Source organism: Myotis nattereri, assembly GCF_964212035.1.
Source record: "Myotis nattereri genome assembly, chromosome: 3".
NCBI classification, from domain to species: Eukaryota; Metazoa; Chordata; class Mammalia; order Chiroptera; family Vespertilionidae; genus Myotis; species Myotis nattereri.
In genome coordinates this window covers 213,929,649-213,941,777 of record NC_138077.1, presented here as the reverse complement: position 1 = coordinate 213,941,777, position 12,129 = coordinate 213,929,649, and the positions used below count along the sequence as shown (strand labels likewise).

The window sequence follows — 12,129 nt, the reverse complement described above, 5'->3', positions numbered from 1 at the left end:
GGGGCCACAGTGAGCAGGTTTTAAACTGCCAGAGGTGTCGGAGGGTGGAGGGATGCGGCCAGGCTCTGGGAGGCTCCACCTCCAGGGCCGGCCCTGCCCACCTGGGGGGCAGCCCTTAGAGACGCCTGGTCCTGGGCTGGGAGGCACAGCTGGAGCCCAGCAGCAAGATGACTGCCTCCTATTCTCCTCGTGCGAGACACTGAGCTCAGGGCGCACAGGGGAGCAGCAGCATCTGCACAGACTGCAGGCGGCCATCGTGGGGAGCGGCCCCCCTACTAATTCCAAAACTCACAGCACAAAACAGGACTTGCCCAACCTCCCAACACCGAGGGCGGCTCCAAACGGATGGGGCTTAGCGAGAGGAAAGCAGGCCCCAGGGAAGGCCCGGTGGGTGAGGGCACGCCTCACCGAGGGAACTCCACGTGGGTGCCCACTCCCTCCTCCCCGGGCGGGACTCGGGACGGGAGAGTACCTGGACTTGGAGGAGGAGCCGACTTTCCTGCTGAAACTGGCCGAGCGCGTCAAGGCCACGTCCATCTCGGGCACCAGCACCATGACCTGCGGCCTCTGCACGAAGCCCAGACCGTTGTGCGCGCCGACACACAGACGCCGCTCGGCGATCTCCAGGGCGCTGCTGTCCAGCGGGCCGTCCCCCTGGGAAGAGCACAGGTCAGGCAGCAAGAGCCTGGGCGGGAGGGGAGGGGGGCGGAGGGGAGAGGGGGCTCACGGGAAGGCTCCTGGGGGAGGCGTGAGCAGAGAGGAGAGCCGGGGACAACTTCAGGCCTTTGCAGGTCACACGGTGCTTAGTGGCAGAGCCCCAGCAAAGGGCAGACACGTCGGCCAGTGGGAACTGGCTGGCCGAGGGCACTTCCTAGGCAGAGTGGGGTTCTCTCACAGTGTGACCTTCTCAAGCAATGCACCCCGATGCCCCGTCACCAAACTCTTGCCATTCCCAAGGCTGAGCCACCATTCTCAAGATGCGCCAAACTGGCAGCCGGGACTCGGCGCCCCTCACAGGACCGCGTGCTCTGAGGCAGGGGAGCCCCACCTCCCACCCCCGAGGAGGTGGCGCCTGGAGGCAGGCCCTGAGGTGTCCCAGCCTCCGCCTGGCAGGACGCGGCACAGGAGACAGGGAGCAGGAAGAGGCAGTGAGTCATAAACCAATAACAACGGAATCGGAATCTGCCCCGGAGCGAGGGCTGGATATTAAAGTGTTTCATCAACAAAACCGTGCAGGCGCCGGAGCAAACAAGCAGGACGGCCCCGGGCTATTCCTGGCATTAAACTGGTGACCGCTGCCAACGATCCCCGGATTTCACTGTCCCTTCCCCAAGCGGAACGGCCCTAAACGCAGCCGTTAATCCTCGAGTAATGAAAACAAACGGCAGGACCGGGACGGCGAGTGTGTGCGGGAGCGGAGCGGCGGCGAGGACGGGAAAGCACGCGATGAGGTGGTTTGGGGGAGGCCCTGCGAGCTCTCCGCCTCGCACAGGCCCCCTGAGTGCCAGGCGGTGGCAGAGCCGCACCCGGGCCCCGACTCCACCTCCGGCGCCGGTGGCGTTTCTCTCAGGTGGGACCCCGTTCTCTGGAGCTACGTTTTCAGGGACAGCCACCTGTTTCACGTGCGTGTGTGTGTGCATGTGTACACACGTGTGCAATTAGTAACTGCTGACGGCTGAGACAACAGCACAGCATGGGCACCACCGGACGAGGCACTCTCGCTCTCAACAATAAATATTAACCCTTTTCGGTCCAACCTCGAGGCTGACTCGACAGACCAGGCGCTAGGAGCAGGTCCAACGTCGAGCAATAAGAACACTAAAAAGTTCAACATTCAATCCCGTCAATTAACTTGGACCAGACTGTTTGAATTCCAAAAATAACATTGGGCCGCAAAGGGTTAAGGCCTACTGTGTGCAGACACGGCCACTCCCATCAGGTGCAGTGCTGAACCACAGCGCCCGCCCTCCTGGGCAAGCACTGCAAGGGGACCCCGGCCAACCAGAGAACAGGCTGGAGTGGGGCTCTCAGAGGAGCCGTGGAGGGGAGGCAGGGCAGGCAGCTCTGCACTGAGACCCAAAGCCTGAGGGCTCCACAGGGATCTGGACGAGGCACGTCCCCGACAGGGAGCTGAGTGTCAGAGGCCCCGCTGGGCACGAGGCGTCGCCCACAACCACGGGGCCGGCGTCGCCCACAACCACGAGGCAAGAGTCGCCCCCGACTACATGGTGGGGGGAAGGCACCTTCACGTCCAGGCTGCCCCACACAGGCTCCAGGTGGAGTGGGCGGGAGAGGCTCACGGGCAGGAGAACCAGCAGGCGTGGGAAGGAGGAAGACACTGGGCTTTCTGGCCGTCCCCTGGGAGGAGCCGAGCACCTCATGTCCGTGCTGAGCACACGGTTATCTCCGGAACATCCCCGTGCTCATCTGGGGACTAACTCACTTATCAGCTGGGGGCTGGTTCCAGAGGCATCAGAGTGAACGTTCATTAGCGTCACCATCAAAGTTACCACAACAGGCTTGGTCGCTCTCCAGCCACAAAGAGGGAAAGGACAGGCGCAGGCCCGTGGCAGGGTGCCCACCCCCGGGCGGTGTTAGGGGCCCTGCCCGCCCTGGCATCTCCCCGCTGGGACTGAGCTGCGAGGCCGAAGACAGTACCTCCCGGAAGTGGTCGCTGATCAGGAGTTCCAGAAGCTCCTCCTCGAATTTCTCAAGCGAGGGGTACAGCGTGAAGAACACCTCGTCCAGGTACCATGTGACCGACTTCTGCAGGCGTGGCCTCCGGAGGGCGTCACCTGGAACAACCAGACCCCGTTCCTGGGGGCCAGACCAACCCGCAGGCGGAGGGGACAGCGCGCCCTTACCAGCGTCCCGGGGCGCCGGGAGGAGGCCGGGCGGCGGCTGCAGGCCGGACACCAGGAGGTTCTCGGGCAGCAGGTGGAAGGCGGGCTCCAGGGCCGGGTGCGGCTGCAGCGTGTACTGCAGGCTGCAGCTCTCGATGGCCGTCAGGTGCTTGCTCTCTGGGAAGAAAACACCCGTGAGAGCTGAAACCACAGGCTTCCCGTCAAGTCAGCCGATGCGCTGAGCGCCTGACACATCAGCTCCACCAACGGGAAGCGCCGTTTCCCAGGGAGACGGGAAGCACTGTTAGGGACGCTAGTTTTTAATGCGATGTAACAAACGCTCTCTGGCTCACACCGCCCCCAGAGCGGGCAGCCCGGGCACGGCTCAGCCGGGCCAGCCCTCAGTCTCAGCACCGCGCCCACGGAGCCCACAGAGCCCACGGAGCAGCCGGGCCAGCCCTCAGTCTCAGCACCGCGCCCACGGAGCCCACGGAGCCCACGGAGCCCACGGAGCCCACGGAGCAGCCGGGCCAGCCCTCAGTCTCAGCACCGCACCCACGGAGCCCACGGAGCCCACGGAGCAGCCGGGTCAGCCCTCAGTCTCAGCACCGTGCCCATGGAGCCCACGGAGCCCACGGAGCAGTCGGGTCAGCCCTCAGTCTCAGCACCGCGCCCACGGAGCCCACGGAGCCCACGGAGCAGCCGGGTCAGCCCTCAGTCTCAGCACCGTGCCCATGGAGCCCACGGAGCCCACGGAGCAGCCGGGTCAGCCCTCAGTCTCAGCACCGCGCCCACGGAGCCCACGGAGCAGCCGGGCAGGCACTGAGGCAGGGCCTCCAAGACAGAGCCTGCCCTCAAAACCAGGCCGTCCTGAACTGAGGCTGAGACCCAGCCCACCGATCTCCACAGAACCCCGAGAACGGGACCCAAAGCCCAGAGTTCAGGTGAGGCTGGGAGAGGGGAGGGACGGCCTGCAGGCGGCGAGTGAAGAGCGCAGACCAGCGGGAGCAGAGGACAGTCCCACCAGCAGGGCAGGTGCGGGAGGCCCGCCAGCCTCACAGGCCCCGGCCGGGAGGGAGCGCAGACATCCCACCCAACGTGGGCCTCGCTCGGGCCTGATGTCACCCTCAGACAGGCCCCCGCCACCCTGGGACGTGCTGTGTGATGCGTAAGAGCTACAGGCGGCCTGCTGCTCCCCTCAGAGGAGGGATGAGATGGCAATGCCAGTGTGCACATGTGTGAGGCCGCGTGGAGGCTGTTTAAGAGGTCCTCGTCCTAAGGGTACTCCAGGAGACAAAATGCAGCGGGGGCTGGGGGGGGGGGGGAGAAGGTGCAGGGAAGCTCACAGGAGGGACTGGGGCAGCGCGGGGCGGGGAAGGGGGGTGCGGAGGAGCTGCCAGCACACTGGCCGAGGATCTTACGTTCGATGGGGTCCTGAAGCTGGGGGTGCAGCAGGGCTCTTGGGGTGCCGTGATACAGTCTCAACCTGCAAAACAAGAGCCCAAAACACATCTACATGGGCCTGCAGCTCTAGCCCCCAAACATCAGCTACTCTTTGAAAGGAGGGTGTGTGGGCCCAACACCGTCCACCTCCTGGGCCTTCCGAGTGCCATGCGCCCACGACCCTGGGGGAACAGACCCTGGAGAGTACTGCTCCCTGCACCCAGCTCCCAGGCCGAGGGCCCAGCTCCCAGCCCGTGGGCCCAGCTCCCAGCCCGAGGGCCCAGCTCCCAGCCCGAGGGCCCAGCTCCCAGCCCGTGCGCCCAGCTCCCAGCCCGTGCGCCCAGCTCCCAGCCCGTGCGCCCAGCTCCCAGCTCCCAGCCCGAGGGCCCAGCTCCCAGCTCCCAGCCCGTGGGCCCAGCTCCAAACTCCCAGCCCGTGGGCCCAGCTCCCAGCCCGTGCGCCCAGCTCCCAGCCCGAGGGCCCAGCTCCCAGCCCGTGGGCCCAGCTCCCAGCTCCCAGCCCGTGCGCCCAGCTCCCAGCCCAAGGGCCCAGCTCCCAGCCCAAGGGCCCAGCTCCCAGCCCGAGGGCCCAGCTCCCAGCTCCCAGCCAGTGGGCCCAGCTCCCAGCTCCCAGCCCGAGGGCCCAGCTCCCAGCCCGTGCGCCCAGCTCCCAGCCCGTGCGCCCAGCTCCCAGCCCGAGGGCCCAGCTCCCAGCCCGAGGGCCCAGCTCCCAGTCCGTGGGCCCAGCTCCCAGCCCGAGGGCCCAGCTCCCAGGCCGTGGGCCCAGCTCCCAGGCCGTGGGCCCAGCTCCCAGCCCGTGGGCCCAGCTCCCAGCCCGTGGGCCCAGCTCCCAGCCCGTGGGCCCAGCTCCCAGCCCGTGGGCCCAGCTCCCAGCCCGTGGGCCCAGCTCCCAGTCCGTGGGCCCAGCTCCCAGCCCGAGGGCCCAGCTCCCAGCCCGTGGGCCCAGCTCCCAGCCCGTGGGCCCAGCTCCCAGCCCTGCAGTGCAGCCTGAGCCCCTGGGCCCAGGAAGCCGCTCAGGGAAACCCATAGTGACTGAAACACCCCCGGAAAGACAGCAGCTGAGCCCCTCCCATGGTTGTCCATGTAGGATGGCAGCTCTCAGCCAGGAACGATTCTGTCCCCCAAGGCACAGTCGGTAATGCCTGCAGACATTTTTTGTCATTACCACAGGGGAGGTGCTCCTGGCATCTGGTAGGTGGAGGCCGGGGACGTGCTAGGCATCCTACACTCACAGGACAACCCACAGCAAAGACCTCTCCGGCCCAAAAGGTCAGCGGCTGCGGCTGAGAGAGGGACCCAGGGGGCAATGCAGCTTCGGCTGGGCTGGAATGGTTACAAGCAGAACCACCGGTTCTGTGCACACACACATCAGCCAACACACGTAGCCCATCTGTGTGGCCAAGCGGGCCGTGGTTTCACCAGCACAGGGACAAGGAAAAGCCAAGGACAGGGACCCAAGGACCGGACGTAAGGACGTGAGGAGGTACCGTCTGTCCTGGGAGGCCGTGCGGGGAGACTCCGTTTTGCTGCTGAAGATACGAAGAATCCCAAACCCACACGACAGGCTCTGGAGGGTCCCGTCCCGTCGCCTGCCGTGGGCGACCACTTCCACCACGGCCACGATGCTCGGGTGGCTCAAGGACGTGTGGAAGTACACGGGCTGCAAACAGAAGTCAGAAGCCGGGTGAGGGCCGGACGCCGCCACCTGCAGAGCAGGACCCAGAGGGCGCAGCTGGGCTCCCTGCCACCTTGGCAGCGCCACGTAAACCCACACACGGCCCTGCAGCGCGTGTCCCTTCCCAGGCGCCCCAGACAATAGGCACAGTCATGCGGCCCCTGCGAGTCCCGGCTCCTCACCCCCAGCGCCCACCACCCAGGACACCCGCCCTTTGCTTTTGCTCCGGGAATTTTCCATCCAAAAAAATGCCAACAGACACCAGGCCCTGCAGGGAAGAAAGGGGCTGGGGGCCACGCACCCCCCGGGGCAGGACCCCAGGGGCACTAAGGATAAGACAGGCCCTGCCGCACATACGCACCATGGCATGTAACTCACTGCACAGACTCCAGTCAGCCTGCCCGTGTGCCGAGCCCCGCCACACATATGCACCATGGCATGTAACTCGCTGCACAGACTCCAGTCAGCCTGCCAGTGCGCCGAGCCCCGCCGTGTGGGAAGGACTCTGAAGCTGGCCTGAACCAATTCTGTCACTGGCACATTTCGAGGTGCTGGGTGGCTATCCCAGCACAGGGCCCACTAACAACTTTTATCACAAAAAATCACGTGGAGAGCATTTTCTTACACGATCGTTTGGGGCCTGAGCCAAGCAGACGATGCTCAAATGGCTCTTGGGAGGTTTCCACACATAACTTCTCTCCTTCCCGCTCTGACCTCCGGGGTCAGCCCCGTCTCTCCTCGGGGAATGAGAGCGCCTCTCGCTGCTGCTGCTCCGTCTGTCTCGTGAAGCCGATGCAATTGCTTTTATTTAAAACTAACCGAGTCACAGACACAGAAGTCGGAGGCGGAGGTGTGTGACCAACAGGGACATGCATCACAGGGCCGGGCTGTGGCTCTGGCCTCCGTGTCCCTGAAGCCCAGCGTCCGTGCTGGGGTCCCGGCTGAGCAGAGGTCAGGCCAGGCCAGGCGGGCAGGGCCCAGCAGGGGATTTAAACCCGGACTAATCCTGTAACGAGCCGTCACCGCGTGTCACCCAGGAAGCATTTACTGCAACCATAGACTGTCAGCCGGGATAACGGAGAGACACATTAACACATCAGCCGGAGGTATAAATCGTTATTCTATTTTCTTTTACTGCAAAATGATGAAATAATAGCCACTTACCGCGGACAGGTGACTGGACCGGGGAGAACTATGTTTGTTTCCAAGACGCGGGACCTGGTCTAAAGCCCCAGCGCCAGCCGTGCTGGTCACCGTCCCGCCTGTGACGTGTACCCTGTGCGCACGGCGTCAGGGACACCACCGCCCCCTCTCCTGTCAGCAGCGCGACCCCCGCGCCGGAGGTCACCGTGGCCTGCCCGCCGCAGCGCTGGGCCCGCCTCCCGGGCCCGCCCCAAGCACAGGCTCAGGGCTGCGGCCTCTCCCTGTCACTTACACCGAACCTGATGCTGAGACAAAACGAGCAGAGCGGCCGCACCGGCCCTCGGACCCAAGGACTCCGCTCTGAGCGGGAGGTGGCGCTGGAGCGCGGCACGTGGGACAACACGAGGTCCTGGGTTGGCCACGCTGCCCATCGGTCAGGACAGACGCGCTTTCCAAACGCCATTCACCGACCCTGCGGGCTGGGCACGGCGCCGTGCGAAAGGCTTCGTAAGGGCCCGGGAAAGCCGGTGCCGCCTGGAGAGGCCCAAGGTCCCAGGGCGAGGCCAGGCGGGGCCAGCTGCTCAGGACTGACCCGGGGCTCATGGGGTAAAAGCCGCCTGGGATGCACACGGCGTGGCTCCGCAGCTGCCCTCCCGTCGCCCCCCAAGGGTCCAGAGCAGGGGTGGGCAAACTTTCTGACTCGAGGGCCACAGTGGGTTCTTAAACTGGACCGGAGGCCGGAACAAAAGCACGGATGGAGTGTTTGTGTGAACTAATACATGTTAACACTGCTGCTGGTGAAGGAGCGGAGGGGAGAGCAAGAGAACCCTCCGCTCTTTCGGCTCCACGGGCCGGATAGAACAGCCGAACGGGCCGGATCCGGCCCGCGGGCCGTAGTTTGCCCACAGCTGGTCCAGAGGCTCACGCGGTGCTTAGGCCCGGGCCGCCTGGGACGGTGCACGAACTCCTCGCGTGCACCCAGAGGCAAATCTGCCCGTCGACTGAAATGACAGGATGGAGGTTCACGTCAAGCCCATCGGACTTCCTGCCAGAGGAGGCCCGCAGTGCGGGTGCCCACGCCCCACCTCGCACCGCCCTCTTCCACAGGCGACAGGTCCTGCCCAATAAGCAGATGAATAAACCACAGACATGCTATCGCTGCCTCACCTTCAGACACACTGACCCACGTGCCTCAGGCCACCATCCACGTCTCACCAGTGGCAGTGACGGGGCCTCTGAGGACGAGCTTCCGGAAAGGCCACCAGCAGAGGCACGGCGGCGGCAAGGCCAGGGAGAGGAGCGGTGCCGGCCGGAGCCTTCTCCACCGGCCTGAGCCAGAGCATCGCCAGGAAGGCAGGTCGCCCACGGCGCTTCCTGCCCTCACCTGCCGCTCGGCCCCCCACTGGGCTCGGACCCTGGACCTCCAGGCACAGGCGCTGCTCAGTCCTCCCCTCCGGGAAACGCACTCGCCGATGACAATGTCGAGGCGTCCCCCACCTGGTGGGCTCACCCTGACCCCAGCGAGCAGCACGGCCGGGAGACGGCCCCTCCCAGGGAGCCGCCAGGCCCTGCGTGTCGCCGTCCAGGGTGACAGTGCCTACAGCCAGGCAAAGTGACCCCGCGCCACCTCGTCCACCTTGTCCACCCAGCTCCTGTCCTTCTCACAGCAACCCCTGCAGAGCAGTCAGGACAGCCCGCTCCGGCCAAAGGACACCTCCCGGCGGACACAGGAAAGTAAGCAAACCCCCAGGACACGGTGAACACACCCCAGCTCACAGGCTGGCCTCTGCACTGCCCCCCACGCCAGGCAGTTGGACCACCACACAACGAAGTCCCAACAGTGTCCCCCTTTCTGGCTCAGGGCCCTGGCCTGGAGGAGAGCGGCTGACCCAAGGGACATGACAGCCAGTCACACGGCCGCTCTCCTGGACACACGCTGGCTCCCCGCCACCTCCGCGCTGCACAGGGCGGGGGGGGGCGGGGGGGGCACGGTGCAGGGTCCACGACAGGCGGCGAGGCCGCGGGAGAAGGCAGCCCTGGAGTTTCACGGGGTCCCCCGGCCTCCCTACAGCCGCTGCTAACGTGGACATGGCCGGCTCTCACTGCCGAGGAACACAGCGTCGGCGTCCCCGAGGGGGGGGGGGGGGGGGGAGTGGAAGCAGCCCATCACCTGCGACCGGAGAGAGGTGATGTCCTGTGACCTCAGCACCCAGGGTTGAGGTGGGCTGGGGTGGGAGGACCCCCGGCAGGGTCTCCCCGTGTGTGGAGATCCCCTAGGCTTCCTGCCCAGTCGCCCCCAGAAGCTGAAGAAGGAAAACCAGCCTGTCCCCGAGGATGGGCGTGGTCGTCAGAGAAGGATTTAAGGGGAACGGAGTCCATCGGAGAGAAAATGGAAGGGCTGTGCGGTACTCTGACCCCCCGTTATTTTTTTAATATGTTTTTATGATTTCAGAGAGGAAGAGAGAGAGAGACAGAAACATTAATGATGAGCGAGAACCATGGATCGGCTGGCTGTCTCCTCCCCACTGGGGATCGAGCCCGCAACCCGGGCGTGTGGCCTTGGCTAAAATCAAACCTGTACCCTTCAGTCCGCAGGCCGACGGTCTATCCACTGAGCCACACCAGCCAGGGCAGCCCCCGGCAATTTTTTAAAGACACCTGCTGAGAGGCGGCTGAGTGACGGGCGTCTCTCGGGAGCAAAGGGCAGTGCCCCTCAAAGGCGTCTCGGAGCAGAGCCCACAGCCGTTCCGAGCTGGGGGCCGGGCGCCAGGCGTCATCACTCACAGACAAGCTCCCGGCTCAGGGTCAAGGCCGAGGAATGAGCAGCGGCCTCTCCAGGGCCACCTCTCACACGGACACCTCAGCAAAGCCAAGCACACGAGGACGACGCCCACACCCACGTCCGGGGCCAGCGAAGCCCAGCTGGACGGGCCGTGGGCAGCCGCACCCTCACACCAGACCCCCAGCTGCCGGGTAAGCAGACACACAGGCAGCCAGTGTAGTCAGAGCGTGCCACCCGATTCCCAAACCCCTAAAAGGGCAGCTTGGACTCATCTGCGTCCACGGGGGGCAGGCAGGGCAGCCCCAGAGTGAGCAGCGCCTGCCCCCCCTGCATGCCAGCGCCCTCAGGGACAGCTCACTGTGCAGATGTCACATGCACACGGGTGCACACGGGGAGGGGCCTTCTCTGGAGCTAAAGAACTTGAACAAAACCCCTTTTTCTGTATTCTGACCGTCAAGGCAACAAAAGCAAGTGCTGGACGTGAAGACTTTCCCGGGCACCAGCGGCCTCTGCTGCTCGCCGAGGGCACAGCACTGGAGAGCCGCCTTCCCGGGGCCATCGCCATCCCGTGGCTGGGCATCGCCTCCGGCCCACACGTCCCCGGCGCGTTCTCCTCCTCGGCAACTCCGAGGCCACGGAGCGATTCCCCAGAGGCGCCAGGACTAAGTCCGCGCCAGCCCCTGCCCGTCCCCACCCCCAGCTCAGTAAACAGGACGCAAACGGCGCCAGGACTAAGTGGGGCTGGAGCCCACGCGGCTCCCGGCTCGGAACCGGAGCGGATCTCGGTTTTCCTACCTGGGACCGGAGCCACGAGCTGATGCAGTGACATCTGAAGCGTCGCTCAACGGGAGTGACAACAGACGCCCCCCCACCCCACCCCCCCCACGATGCTGAGCCCTGGGCAGCGCGGAGGGCGGGGCGTCACTCAGAAGGCTCCTCCTGCCCGCGCCCTCATGCTGCAGGGTCCCCGCAGCGCCTCACGGTGGGCGGCCTGGCAGCCGAGTGCCACCCATGGGACAGTCCCAGCCTCTCCAAGGGGAGGACAGCAGAGGGACTCATCCCTGTGCTTGCCCCAGAGCAGGGTCCCACCCCACGACCCTGGCGACCTCCTCCACGTGGACACACGGGGTAGAGGCCACAGGACAGCCACCGCGGTCAGCGCGGCCGCACAGCCAGCTCACCAGGTCCACCTGCTCGCACGCAGGCAGGCACGCGGGCACGCACAAACGCGGGCACACACAAACGCGGGCACGCACAAACGCGGGCACGCACAAACGCGGGCACGCATGGCCTCCTGGCCTGCTGGGTTACTCTTTGGGGGAACAAAATACCCCGCATGCTGGGGGACGAGACCCCACGCGCCTGCCCCCCCACTGCTCTAGCCAGCGAAGCGCTCTCACCTGTTTAGGGCGCTTGGCTTCCACACAAGACTTTGTTTGGAAACGGTGCCGCCCTCAGACCAGTGCTGCGAGCCGGGGCTGCGGCCCATAGGCCTTCCCGGGCCCGAGAGGCGCTGTTCGTGTCCCGGGTCGGGGGTCCCCTGCCCGCCCCAGGGCCCCAACACCTGCTGCCCGCGTCACGCCCACCTCATTCAGGACGATCCTGGACGGCTGCCTGGGGAGCGGCTCCACGGGCCTCGCTGCGCTCCTCCACGTCCTCCCGAAGAAGTGGCGGTAGGCGACATCGAAGAGAGACACGCGGAGATGGCACCCCAGCTCCGACAGCACCTCCAGCGCGCCCTGTGAGACGGGGTGCGCCCGGAGGTTCTCAGCGGCCGAGCCTCCCGCAGGTGCTGACGACCATCCAGGTAAGCCGGCCGTCAGCGTCCTCCGGGGCTTAGGCACCGATTTCCCTCCCAGGAACCACCTCTCAGAACACGAAGCCCCAGGCCCAGCCCCGCCTGGAGACCCACAGAGCCCAGGGGACGCAGGCGGGGGCTGCGGGGACCGGTGCCTCTGGCACCAGGTGGAGCCGAAGGAGCCCCGGGACATCACGGACCCCGGCCGGCCACGCCTGAAGCTTGGAGTAACCAAGGGTCTGCCTGCCGTGTGAGGAACGGTCGCCTCCAGCTCAGGCTATCTGGGTGGGTTGTATCGTGCACAGCCCAGTGAGCCCTTCCTGATGTAAGCACAGGATGGTGTCAGCAAAGGAGAGGCAAATCCGTGAGGACTGCGATGTCACAGCCACAGTACAGACAAAGCGGCCAGACTGTAAACACAGGCC

General features: G+C 65.7%; 1 protein-coding gene across 1 annotated transcript in view; it reads right to left on the bottom strand.

Moving 5' to 3' along the window:
* The window catches only part of NPHP4 (nephrocystin 4), a 52,861-nt gene that overhangs the window by 40,119 nt on the left and 613 nt on the right, over positions 1 to 12,129 (bottom strand). Inside the window, exons 2-6 of the mRNA XM_081085495.1 lie at positions 11,493 to 11,645; positions 5,794 to 5,966; positions 4,265 to 4,329; positions 2,659 to 3,020; positions 473 to 654 (exon numbers count right to left, since the gene is read on the bottom strand). Coding sequence (XP_080941621.1) covers positions 473 to 654; positions 2,659 to 3,020; positions 4,265 to 4,329; positions 5,794 to 5,966; positions 11,493 to 11,645 — 935 coding nt within the window. The remainder of the gene's footprint in view (positions 1 to 472; positions 655 to 2,658; positions 3,021 to 4,264; positions 4,330 to 5,793; positions 5,967 to 11,492; positions 11,646 to 12,129) is intronic.